Genomic DNA, 12894 nt, shown 5'->3' on the forward strand with positions numbered 1-12894 from the left:
TTTGACAACCACAGATCCAAACCAAATAATATGGTCTGAGAATATTTGCCTTTTGCACCACTTGCTCATCAAACTCCTAAACACAGAAGCACCAAAAAATGTAACTTAAAACTTCAAGTAATATCAAATATCTCAGTTATATCAGTGCAAATTGGAAGTTTGCTTCTGACTTCCTTTTATCAGTTGAAGTAATAGTATACCATTTTCAGGCTGTTGTGTAGCTTACAACAGATGCATAAGGAATCCATTTTCTTTTGAATATTCACAGAGACTTTGTTCAGCAGCATCGACTGATAAAAATCTATAGCTGGAATGGCAGAATATGTGTTGGTGCATATCCTTTGAGCAAATCGAATTGCATTTTCTACTTCAAAGACAAGCAGCTGGCAACAGCAAAGGCCTTTTTTCAGTGGAGAAGGTGCCCTTGCCCTTCTGCCCACAGGATTCGGCATCTGCAAGGGGAAGTCACATTAAGACTCATTAAAGTGGTAATGCTAAGTCCTTTGCCCATGGCTTGATTCCAGACTGCTCAGCGTTTAGCCGGAGAGGCTAATGTTAGCAAACAGCCTGGCACCCAAAGCTACCGAAGTTATTTCGAATAACTTAAATTCCTCAGAGCGCACACAGGTCACTGCGTTTCGTACCAACCCCTCCCCTTGTGATTCTGCCATTTCCAACCGCTGAGAATTCCTAAGCAAGCCAGCACCAGTCAGATGACAGGGGCAATTAGCTGAAGTGCTGCTCATAATGGTGACAGGTGTGGGCCGCTTCCACGCTCGTCAGGTGTGTTCCAATCTGCGGCCGTCACAACCGGTTGCAGAGCTGTTGAGGGTTACCACCTCCCACGCCATCCACACTGCTGGAGTCCAGGACGTGAGGGCCCTGTCTTTTCAGTAGGGCGTAATCCATTTGACAGATGGAGTTAATGGTAATTATAGAGCCATTACTTCAACCTGATGAATAATATTTCTTTCTTTTCTAATTCCCATTGTGCTGGGTAAAGTCAGAGTGTTACAGACTATTTCCATTTTGTTATGCTGTTGCTCAGCCCGATAGGAGAATGGCTGATTGTGAAAATAAACAAAAAGGAAATTCAGCATTGGTTTTGCATGAAAAGCTGTCTGGCTTGACAACCGGCCAGTTCTGCTGTTGGTTTTTTTTTCATACAGAGCATTTGGCTTTGGTGGTTGTTAACTCTTTGTTCTAGAAATGCTCACATTTGCCTGCCTGCCTGACGCTGAAAGCCCAGCATTGCGTTTTTAGTGCAATCAATATTTTTCTGATCACTTCCCATTATAGACATGCTGAGCTCCCCGTTCTTTGCCTGCTTTTAAAATCCCGTGTTAATTGATTACACTATAGCACTAGCCTTGATCTTAACTAAATCGCCCTCATTCACCAACAACATGCTTCTGCAGGCTGACAACACAGGAAGCCACTCCCTGAAGCTCAGCTGCTAAAGGAGTCTAGCTTCACACATTGCTGTGCAACACACATGTGCTGTCGGTCAGAAACCACCCCTCCGCCCCCTACTCCAGCAATCGCCTGGAGCCTCTGCGGCTATGCCTTTCAAATGCGCTAAAGCATGCTAGGAGCACACCACTGGCAGCCAGAAGCACTGCCATCAGAAGTCTCTTAGCCCCATGCCAACCCACTGTGTGGTGTAACCACCTCTTGGACTCAGACTCAGATGGGGCAATGAAGGCACAGAGACATGGGAGATTAGGTTATGGTTGAAGGGTGGGATCATCAGGCCAAATGAATCACTGTTTTGCTAAAGTGGATAATTGGGTGAGAAAATTAGGTCATCCCATGAAATGGACACTCTTCTGGAATGCTCTGTCATCCGAGTAAATTCCCTCGTCTATGAGCGTTCGTTGTATCGTGATGTCACCCTTACATTAGACAGTGTGAATGTTTCAAATATTTATAGAGCCTGAGGGCTGGCCAATCTTGCGCTGGCTGCACAGTGGTTATATTGATATGTTTAAGCAGATATTCATGTTACAGCTGTTTCTGATTCTCTGAGCACTTCCAAGTTGTAATGGGATCTCCGGTCTTTTTATTTCCTCAAATGAGTAAAGGCACCTGGAGGGAGTTTGCTGATCTCTCAGTTTGTAATCAGGCCAGTTCATTAATTCCAATGATGTGGGGAAGTGAGTATTGATCCTTCCAGATGAAGTGATAATCTAAGGTTTCAAAGCCCTAAAGAAGATTTGCCAGTTTTGTGAAAGGTTCAAAGGCAGAGGCGGAACCCTGAGTTTCCTCTTCTTTACTTAAAGATGAGATTTTGCGTTTTAAGCGTCTTTTGATTTTTTTTTTTCTGTTTTAAAATAGTAACATGAAAGTCACTCAGATGGAGAATCTGTATTGAGTTTGCACAGGTTTAAATAATCAGAATCATTTTAGATTTGGAGAACGTTTGTTTATGTTCTGTCACGCACATGTGGCCCTGGTAGCTACGAACAGGGGATGATGAATAGGGCAATTTCTCGTTTCATTCCAGATTTAGCCGTGAACAATCCATCTGCTGCTACAAATCCCATTGCTGGGCTTTTAAAATTGTGCATATCCTTTCTCATCTTCTCGTCCTCAAAATATGAACTTTCATAGGATACCTGCACTATATCATGACTGAACTATAAGTTCCCTCCCATTATTCCATTGGAATGAGATCCAAGGGCTCTTTTTTGGCATGCGAATGCAAAATACCTAGAGAGAGCCTCTTCTTGCAGCTGTTGTGGGGTGTTTGTCTGTCCAGGTCAGACTGTAGTAGTGGGGGAGTCACAGACAGCAGGGACCAATCAGTGAGCTCCCTGCAAATGCTAGTGTAGGGGGCTTCATTCATTCTGTCGGCATTTTTAATTCTGCAGTTATTCTTGCTGGCTTTTTCTGGCTACAGTATGTCGCAGGATACTTGTTTTGCAAGCCTGGAGTGGGCTTGGGGCAAAACGTATTGTACCTGGGTTGGTCAGTGTGCGACCAGTTGTGGTCAATCTGCTTTGGGAAGACCTGCAGCTTGCTGTGGGTAAAGCTGAGGAACGCCTAAGGCAAGTCTGGGGAAATGTAGTTTTACAGTCACTCCCTCCCAAGAGAACCAGGTTTCTCCAAAAACAATTCAGGATCCTGTACCGCACACAGAGACAGGGATATCTCTCTCTTTCCCAGTATCCTCTCGCGCTGCTGTTCCCAGCGGTGCTATGCGAACGCCAGCTGGTGTCCCTCCCTCCGCCGAAGGCCAAGTAGGTAATCGAGCTACCTCGGTGCTCAGCTCATTACCGGCGTTTCCCTGGCCCTGGCTGAGCCTCGAGCTTCCTCCCATGTCTCCTCAGCCGTTCAGATCACCGTGACTGGGGAAGTCAAAAAGGGAGCTGCTGGAATCGCAGCCTGGTGGTGGGTCCCGACCGCCTGCCAGCGAACACTCTCGGTGTGACCGGTCGCGCAAATTGCGAGGCGATGACGATGCAGGGTTGGAATCAGGATAATTGAAACCTACCCCTGCCAGGTTCCTCAAACGTATGTGTTTCTGTGACTCTCACAGCAGCAGCACAGATTTTAGCAATGTGGAAAGGACGAAGGGATGCCCCACTGGGCTCGTGTCACATGACAGGCCTAGCTCCAGGTGACTCGTGAGTTCCATAGCTGGCTCAGACCTGCTGGTAGGTCTGGTGTAGGGTAAAGCTGAGTGCACCTTCATTGAGTAATAGCACTTTTCACTTGATTTCTTTTAGGCAACCTTCAGTATTCATCTGAAGATCACCCAGGAGTCTCAGTGAGACCAAGTGCTTTGTGAATACTGGGTGTTTCTGGTGCCGGTCCATTTTAGTTAGTTTTGCTGTGAGCCAAAGCAAGCCCCAGTACGTGGCCCTCTGAATATGAAGAGTCATTGCATCTAGCTAAATTTATTGATGGCTTTTCTTCACCTGTGTCTAACAGACATTGCTATTTGCTTTATGCCTGTCCTTTTGCACGCTGCACAATAACGCTGAATAATATAAACATTTGAAAGCTCAGACAGTTTGACCTTGCCCTGTAAGAACATTGTTTTTAAATGAATTTATGTATTTACCCGGGCCACAGCTGAATGGAGGCTTTTACAGTGAAATGGCTGCCAGAGCTGCAGCTGAGCAGTGCTTCTCTATTCTCCATTCACTGCACCTGCTCTACTCTCTGTCTCCGAAAAGACGCGCTTTAGTTTTACTCTAAAATCACAACAGATTTGCTTAGCCGTCCTGGAGCTTAATGTGTTTCGATTGTACTGGTTTAAGTGCAGATGGGCCAGCTGTCTTTGAGACAATTGCTGGGTGCTTGGAATTCTGCCCTGATTTGTATTCTTTCATATTGTTGGAGTGTAACATGATGGGAATCTTTAAATATGTGTGTGTTTTTGCAGTTGTTATCTTCTAAATTAAGGGGCATATCACCAAGTCCTACGCATGAAATCATCTTCAACTTTAGCTGCCAAATTATTTCACTTTGTAACTCTTCATTGACATTGGCTGACTTTTGTGTATGTTCATCACCATCTCAGGGATATGACGGCTTCTTCCTCAGACAGAGTGAACAGAGCTCCCGTGTGAAAATATCTACTCTGTCTGCGACCTTGAACTTGGACTGCCTTTGGGGCAGATGAGGGACAAACACTGAGAGAAAATTCAGAGGTTCAGAGGAGCCTACTCCAAAGTGCAATAATACTATTATCTGCCTAGCATCCGTGCAATTAAAGCTAATGTTGGGTTTGGAGAGCGCCCTTAATCTCCAAATCGATCCTGGAGTCGTCAGACTTTTCTCGCCCTGCTCAGTAATACAGTCTGGGGAGGGGGGTGGGGGGGTGGGGTCTCACCATGGTAATTACTGCTCAGCCACGACTGTGCAAAGGCGCCGCTGTGTTGGATGTGAGGGAGGCCGCAAATGGGAGCCCCTTTGTTTCGGTGACGTGGGAGGAGGTGCAAAGCTATTGAGCGAAAAAAGCGGCACAACCTAGAGTGTCAAAAATTAAACCGTGCGGGGGCAATTAGCCAAGAGCTTCTTTTTTGAGGCTTGCCTTAATCCGGGCAGAGAGGCGAAATGTATTGCATGTGCGTTTCCATGCCGCCGTGTCCATCATTAACGTGGCTGTTCGTACTGGCAGCCTCTTTTCACATTGAAATTTTTCCATGTATAACTCCATCTCCCATTTCCCTACTAATTGTTGAGCGCAAGACCGCAACTGCATTTTCACTTGGTTGGGAACTAGGAGGGGAACCCAAGAGTGCAGTTAGCCGTACCTCCCACAGTCATTCCTAAATAAGCCATTTCAATTATAGTAATACAAATTTGATGATTACCTGTAATTGCCAGCGTAATGAAAAGGAAACGTAATGGCACAACAGTGATCCCAGAAACTGGGGAACGTGTTTAGAAATGCTTCAAAATTACCCTGAAACAGTAAATAAAAAGGTTCGCAGAACCTGATTCTCGATGGGATTCAGCAGATTGTATGCTGTGTTTTGTTAAAGCTAGCATCTCAGCATGTAATTTTGCCGCCATATAGTGGAGACATAATTGCTGTCCTACCAGAATATCTGATAATGAAGTATCACATTTGATACTATGTGTCCTTGCTTTTTGTCAAGCATTTCATTAGGTTAGACCTCACACAATGAATAGACCTCCAATTTATAGTACATATTTTTAATTTTAGTGTTATTATTTTTAACCAAGTCCAGGAAGGTTGGTTTTTGAGTGTTTACTTTGCTATAATTCCACACAGGCTGACAAATGAATATGAAGGCCTAATTCCAGTTTTATTTAGAACATTTGATGAAGGACAGCGCAGCAGGGAATCTTTAGAAGTATTAAATCTTGTATAAATTGTCTGTGTTGATAGACCAAAGCCCTCCCATGGGAATTCTGATTATAAAAGCATGAAATGGATGGTCTTCCCAACAGATTTGGAACAACTTTCATTTTGTTGCCAAGCCCGACGTGCCTTTCTGAGTCTCTGCTTAAGGCTAACCTGGCTTTGATTAGGCTTAAGATCATTTGAACGGAGGATTTAAAACAACAATATGGTGTCAGAAGACCTCCCCTGTCAAGTAGAAACATAAAGCCTTGATGGAATCATTTAGGTTGACTCGTACATCATGAGTGTGTTAACGCCTATCATTCCACCGCAGACCTGTCGAGGGAATTGTCAGTCGCAAGGAGATGAGGAGGTCATTTCAGAGAGCCAAGCTCATTTAGGAGAATTAGACTTTTTCCCCCTCATCGAATCTAAGTAGATATTTAATGACCGGCTCAGGGCTTGTACTGTCCTATAGAAGTCCAATTAAGGCATTATAGCACCCTGATTTGCTATGTGTGCCTTAGTGGACTAGAGACCCCACTGACAACATAAGCAATGAGCCTCTTGACAAATGGTCCAATCTGTTTTAATGGGATGTAGCTTATATATGTATTAGCCTACTTTTTCCCTACAATCAGCCAAATGGTGGTAATCTGTGCCAGGCTGACACAAAACACTGTCACATCAGATCCTTTCCATTCGTTTTAAATGGGAAAAGTGGAACTGAAAAGTGTTCAGTGCTGCAGAATATACGCCGTGGGAAAATAAGAGCTGCAAAAAAGTGTTATTAATTAAGGCAGGACTGCAGATTTAGGCCACATAACTTTTAGCTCTGCAGTACAGTCTGGACTTGATTTTTCCATGGCTTTCCATGGTTTCCATGGTTTTCCATGGATGTTGGTGGGTTGTCTACACACTTCATCACCAGTAGATCAGAGCTGATTTCTGCTCTTCCCCAACCAGCAGCAAACACGTCTGCTAGTGTTGGATAGCCGCTGGACCGTTGTGTCGTACATGAAGATGGTAATATGTCTAATTGTCTGAAGGAGCCCCTGGCCCTGTGGGAAACAGAGTTTTCCTTGTCATTCTAAACCAGGCGTCTGGATTTTAAAAGTGTTTCAGTTATTTTGTTCCGTAACATTTTTGTAGGTGAATGTTTTCACTTTGCTGAAATGCAAATCTGTGTTTACTGACAGTTTGAAGTGCTCACACCAGCAGAGGAAGCGTCTAACTGTCTGACTCACGAAGCCAATCTGTCGGATTTCCCCAGCCGTGTTTAACTTGTGCATGTCACCAAATCACGCTGAAGCACAGGCATGCGCAGGCTCTGAATGAGACCAACAGGGGGCGTTGTGCAGCGCAGCATTTTTAGAGGCTGGTGAAAGTTGCTCAGCCCAGCCCCGGGTTCCGTGTCAGGGCAGCGGAGGGCAGAGCGGGCCGAAATGCGCAGCGTTATCTCGGTGGGATCGCAGCCGCCTGTCTCCGTGAGCGACAGCCTTATCGACATCGCGCTGGGGTGCTGCGCTCACTTGGTTCCGACGCGGGCTGCCCATGCATAATGCATCACAAGCGGCAGAACCGCCTCGGCGGCGACAAACAGCGGGACCAGATAAGGACAGAAACCCGGCGAAGCTGATCCAGGTCCCTCGTGTTTCAAGCAGCCTGCGAACTTCGGTTCCAAGAGGGATAAAAGGCGTCCTGGAGATGAGAGCAGACAGCAGCCAAACGCCGTATCAGTCAAGGTGACGGCGGCATCTAGATAGCTCAGGTTTTAGTTTCTTAAAAGCACAGGAGAAAAATGCTGCCCTGTTTTCGGGCCTCCTGTTGCTCCTAGACACAAATGGGAAAGAAGCAAGCTCTCGCTCATGCTCTCAGACATGTAGGCTGAAATGTTGTGCTTCTGGATGTCGCACATCTTTGAAGTGGAGTTTCACTTGTGTGTGGGTGTGATAATGTCATGGGTGAACCAGGAGGCATTTCAAACCAGCTTAAAGCTCGCACCCCAATGATTTGCCCCATTCTGAGCGCTGTGCACTATGTGTTAGCTGGGAGCAGGTTGACTGAACGCTCTGCCTTCACGTGCCTTCGGGTGATGGAAGAAGCCAATAATGTGTAACTCGGGCTCCACATTCAAAGCCTCTCTTGCCATGCCCAGTGGTCTGCACAGTGTTTCTACTCAGTAATATATGGCCAAGTGTAATCGATCAACGCTCTGGGCCTGCCCCACCCACTCAACAGTAATGCTGCAACACTCTTTGCTTTCAAGATCTAATTAATTAAATTGCATTACTAAATTAGATATTAGACAATAAAGACAATAAATAGAACAATAGAACAATAAATGCTGCAACTGCAAACTACACCGTTAAAGTGACAGTTGCAGAATTCTGGTAATGTCTGTAGTGCACTTAAAGTATTGTTTATGTATTACTTATATGTATTAAGTGGTTCCTGCAAAAATTGTGACCACATTAGATATGGATCCTTCCTTGCTACAATGAAATATGTTTGGATTTTCTGACTGGATGCATGATGTTATTATATGTTAAGTGCTGTATCGGGGTGGTCTCTCTTCCTTGGCTCTGCATAGCATTTCCATGGACATAAAGGGTTACTCAAGTGTCTAAGGATGTTGTATACTCAAGAGCTGAGTGTTTTTCACTGAGTGGCACTTGTTAATATTCAGTTTGAATTATTCAAAAGGCGAATTGCGAAATGCAACATATGGTCAAAAGCCTGACAGTCTCAGCGAGATGGCTCCACACCAGAGTTGCAGGGCAACAAATGAAACGTTAATTTGACAGGACAAAAGTAGAACAACATTGGATGCCACGCAAGGGTTGCTGCTTTTGAAGAAGAGGACTCAGGAGTAATTTCTGTTGAGGAATGGCACGCTAATGTGTGCACGCACGAGTGTGGTGTATAGTATTCATTCGTAGGCGGAGGGAGTATGTAGTGTGTCATGCTACAATTTCCCGATGGCTCCATCAGCCCTTCAAAGAGGGGGGATGAGAGCTCAGGCCTCTTGAAGTGGTGTATATTACCACTTCAAACCAGTGTGTTATTACGGAGGGTTGCATTATGTATATGAACCCTCCATTCTCAAGACCTCATTCCTTATGACCTCGAAATTGCACATATCTAGCTTGGCCTTGATTTGCTCTTGGGAGGAATGCACTTCAGCTGCAGTCCTCCCCTGGGGAACCTGGATAGCCTCGCTTTCCTTTCTCTGCACCGTTTCTGAAAAGCCTCCCCAGGCTACAGCATGACCCACACAGTCGCCCGACTGGAAAACTCACTCACCCCCCCCCCACACCTCTCCAACCGTATCTGTCATAGGATGCTCCAACATCTGTCCCGAGAAGACACAGCCTGGTCAATCACCCCCACGTCCCCCACCCCCCCACCCCCCTACCCGTCTCAGCGTACCGGCAGCTGTCGCCAACATTTCCTGCTTCCTCCCACCGACACATCACGGAAGCCACAGGGAGAACCATCCTCCCAGCTCAGAACCTCTCAACCTCCCATCCTGTGCACCGAAAAAGATGCTGGATGTGAAGGATTTCTCTTCCAGAGCAAGTGCAAGACTTAAGTGTTTTAGCAGATGTCTCACACACTTAAGTCCACAATGACTGTCCTTTCATTAAAGCTTGTAGACAGACAGCCCCTTTGTTGCAGCAGTGCTTGAAACAGTCACCTGTGGGTGTGGCCCAACTGGAACATTAACATGTCCAACCATGCTTAGGGACAGAGATGCCAAGTTTGGTTAGCATCACTTTCATTGGATGGTAATGACCCCTTTGCAAGAGCTGAATGGGAATATTTTGGACAAATACGAGCTGTTAGGCCCTTCCTGCCCTGCCATCTCATCCTCCAGCCCCGCCCCATAGCACCACAGCTTTGTTTGGCTTGACATGCTGTTTTACTGTATATTTGTTTGGAGTGGGCCAAGCAGCCACGAATTGAAAGATTTATGTGACAGTAGCAGACAGACACAGAAATGGTATGACTTATTTATAGGCATGTCTCAAGAGAGCAGCATGGCATTATTCTCTCGCTGAGTGACTGAGCTGAGTGCTCCAGTGTGTAGGCAGTGGTACCTGATCATTCGTCTTCACAGACCCCTGAGTCCCTGGCAGATTGACAGGCAAGGTGACTCTCTCTAAGATTGGCTCGGATGGAGACGTCTGTATGTGATGGGGTGTTCCATAGTTGGTCATTTTTTGATTTTCACACAGAGGAGACATGCATACTGTGATAATGGCCAGCACATATAGTAGAAGGGGTGTGGAATGTGTCACATGTGCAGCTGACGCTGTAATGGATGGTGTAACAGATTCATTTCATGGTATCCGGTGACTGTCCTGTATTGGAATCTTGGGTGCCACCAAGAAGTACGCCCATCTTGAATCATTCATTTTCAGTCTCACGTCACGGCAGACTCGAGGAAGGTAAACACCATATTGAAATGTGGAGCTTCTTAATGGCTCAGAAAATAATAGACCTTTCATGTCTCATCCATCAAAGGAGCTGCCATAAAAAACGACTTCTGATGCAACTGCTTGGGTAAATGAAATAAATGCTTCATTTTTTTGTGTGGTGAGAGATGACTTGGAAACAGGCTTGTGTTGTAAGGGTGACACAGTTCCTTTCCCTGGGAATGTAATTTTCCCTAACACAGCACAGCATTGGCAGGGAATATGCACTGCAAAACTTTTGTTGGAGATGTTGCCTTTTCTTGGTTTATACAGACATGACCATGCCACCACTTCCCATAATGCACTGCTCTAACCAGCTCTCCTCCTCTCTGTCTCCTCCAGCTGGGACGAGAGCAGCTCCATCAGCAGCGGGCTCAGCGACGCCTCGGACAACCTCAGCTCAGAGGAGTTCAACGCCAGCTCCTCCCTCAACTCTCTGCCCACCACACCCATCAGCTCCCGGCGCAACTCCGCTATCGTGGTGAGCAAGGGGGTGTCGGCCACCCCATCATCTCGTCACATCACCCATTCACCACAGAGCCACAGACTGAATTCAAGTATGCTTCAATTAAGAATGCTGATGAGGTGATTGTTCGAAGTAGATAAGTAACCATGAACAAAAGCTTGTTTTTGATGGCGAAAAACATGATGTCTAAATCTGGGGTAATTGGGATCTATGATGACCAGCTATTGGGGTCATAGCAGCTTGATTATGTCAGATGCCATCAAGTGTGATCCAGAAATAAGCAATGCCAAAGTGTAGGTCGTAGCTAAGGAAAAACCCACTAGAATGACAAACTGGCAGAGTGCACAGCCTGGAGTGGTCCGTGTAAACACGTTGAGTGGCTACAAGGCAGCAAGGACGTGCAGGCTCGATCGATAATAAAGACAAAAATGGCACTGAAGACCTCAGACGACTGTGCCTCCTGCCTGGATAAATGCTGCATTTTATTACAGCCTCACCTCGTCCAGAGGTCTTACTCAGCGTCCGTCTCCGAAGCTGTCCTGCTGATGCCCGGGGGGGGGGGGGGGGGGGGGGCGTCCAGGAGTGGTTCCCCCCTGGGTCCTGTGGGCCCCCTGCTCTCTGCATTGCATTACACAGCAGTAAAACCCAGACTCTCCGCTCATCCCCAGGCCCGGAGTGAATGACTCAGCCTCCAGTTCTCTCGCCGCATGTCACATTGGCTCAAGTCAGTCCCGGGTCTCCATCACATGGCACCGCAAAGTATGACAAGACAGATTCATCAAAGGCCAAAATGCTGCAGCTTTTAAAAATGCATCACCCAAATTCTGCCCCAAAACAGAACAAGACCTGCAGAAGATCTTCCATACATGCACTGTTAAATCTGTATGTGATGTGTCATATTGTATGTTTACAGTTATGCACGTCTGAAAGTTTATTACTGCAATGTCTGTCCTGCAGTCCTCCAAAGCTACTCTTTTGCAAAGCGGCATGTGTCCTCAGAAAGGACAAGAATAAAGTAGAGATCTGTCATTTCTGGTTCAGTATTGTCTAAGGTGCTAATCAGCTAATTAATTAATAAATGGATTTTGCCCTGCAAGTTCATTTCTGCTTTTAGTCAATGCTTGCAAATGCAGGATGTGCTATTCATCTGTGTAGCCGGCTATGCCTAGCCTCAGACACCATTTATCTTGTAACACAGTAGCAACAATAGCTGTATTTGTCTCAATATGATTGGGATGATTGGGGTCATCTGAGCATTCTAAATGAATAGTGCTGTGCCCATGCTGGGGAAGTAGGTTAGACCAGCCTCTAAACGACACCAGGAAAGCAACACAAGCGTGTGATCGACTCGCCTGTAGTAGAGGATGCTGTGCTGCCATGGCAACCCCGCATTTGGGGACGCTGGAAGCAGAGCGCTGGGATTTTGGCCTTTTTTCGCTGCGGCGAGGGGCGCTTTCAGGAGGTGCCATCTGCAGCCCCGCTTCGGGTGGGGTAGGGGGAGGGGGGCCAGCGAGCCTCATCTGCCAAAGGCGCGGATGCGGCCCCCACTGCGCCCCCTTTCTGTCTGTTTGGTTACATTAGTACCCTCCCCCCAAAACAGACACACACATGCGCGCACACACACACTTGCACAGCCCCCTTTCTCCACCAGCCTCTCCGCCTAGAACACGAGCTGCCGATCACCCACAGCCGACGATCTCAGTTCTGCTTTGTAGCAGATTGACCTTGATGTGCTTTTTTCTCCTCCATTCTAAGCTGTGAGCACATTGCACATGAACAGCCCGGGCTCACGTCTCCTCAGAGCTGAATCAACATCAAAGAGGCCAGGTGGGCCATCGCGGGCAGGTTAAGCACCATTGTGCTCCGGTGAAGGGCTTGGTAAATGGTGAATCTGATGGGTTGATCCACAGAGAACAGTGGCGCCAATCGGGGGTTAACTGGGTCAGCTTTAGGACTCGCTCCCCCATCTCGTGCACACACCTTCAAAGACGCATCCAGAAAGTTGTTTTAGGAAATGGCAGTGTTTGCACCGTAGATAATCCTTAAAGGTCATCTCTGTTTTGTTTGCTTGTAAAAAATGTTGTAACCTTGCCTTCGGTACCCTCCCCCACAACAGGGGTCCC

The 12894-nt window shown here is 46.6% G+C and overlaps 1 protein-coding gene across 3 annotated transcripts in view; it reads left to right on the forward strand.

Moving 5' to 3' along the window:
- The window catches only part of LOC118780533 (neuron navigator 1-like), a 125770-nt gene that overhangs the window by 80112 nt on the left and 32764 nt on the right, over positions 1 to 12894 (forward strand). For all 3 annotated transcript variants that reach the window (XM_036533078.1, XM_036533079.1, XM_036533081.1), the window contains one exon: positions 10648 to 10786. In XM_036533078.1, the coding sequence (XP_036388971.1) occupies positions 10648 to 10786 (139 nt within the window). The remainder of the gene's footprint in view (positions 1 to 10647; positions 10787 to 12894) is intronic.

Source organism: Megalops cyprinoides, chromosome 7 (genome assembly GCF_013368585.1).
Source record: "Megalops cyprinoides isolate fMegCyp1 chromosome 7, fMegCyp1.pri, whole genome shotgun sequence".
NCBI classification, from domain to species: Eukaryota; Metazoa; Chordata; class Actinopteri; order Elopiformes; family Megalopidae; genus Megalops; species Megalops cyprinoides.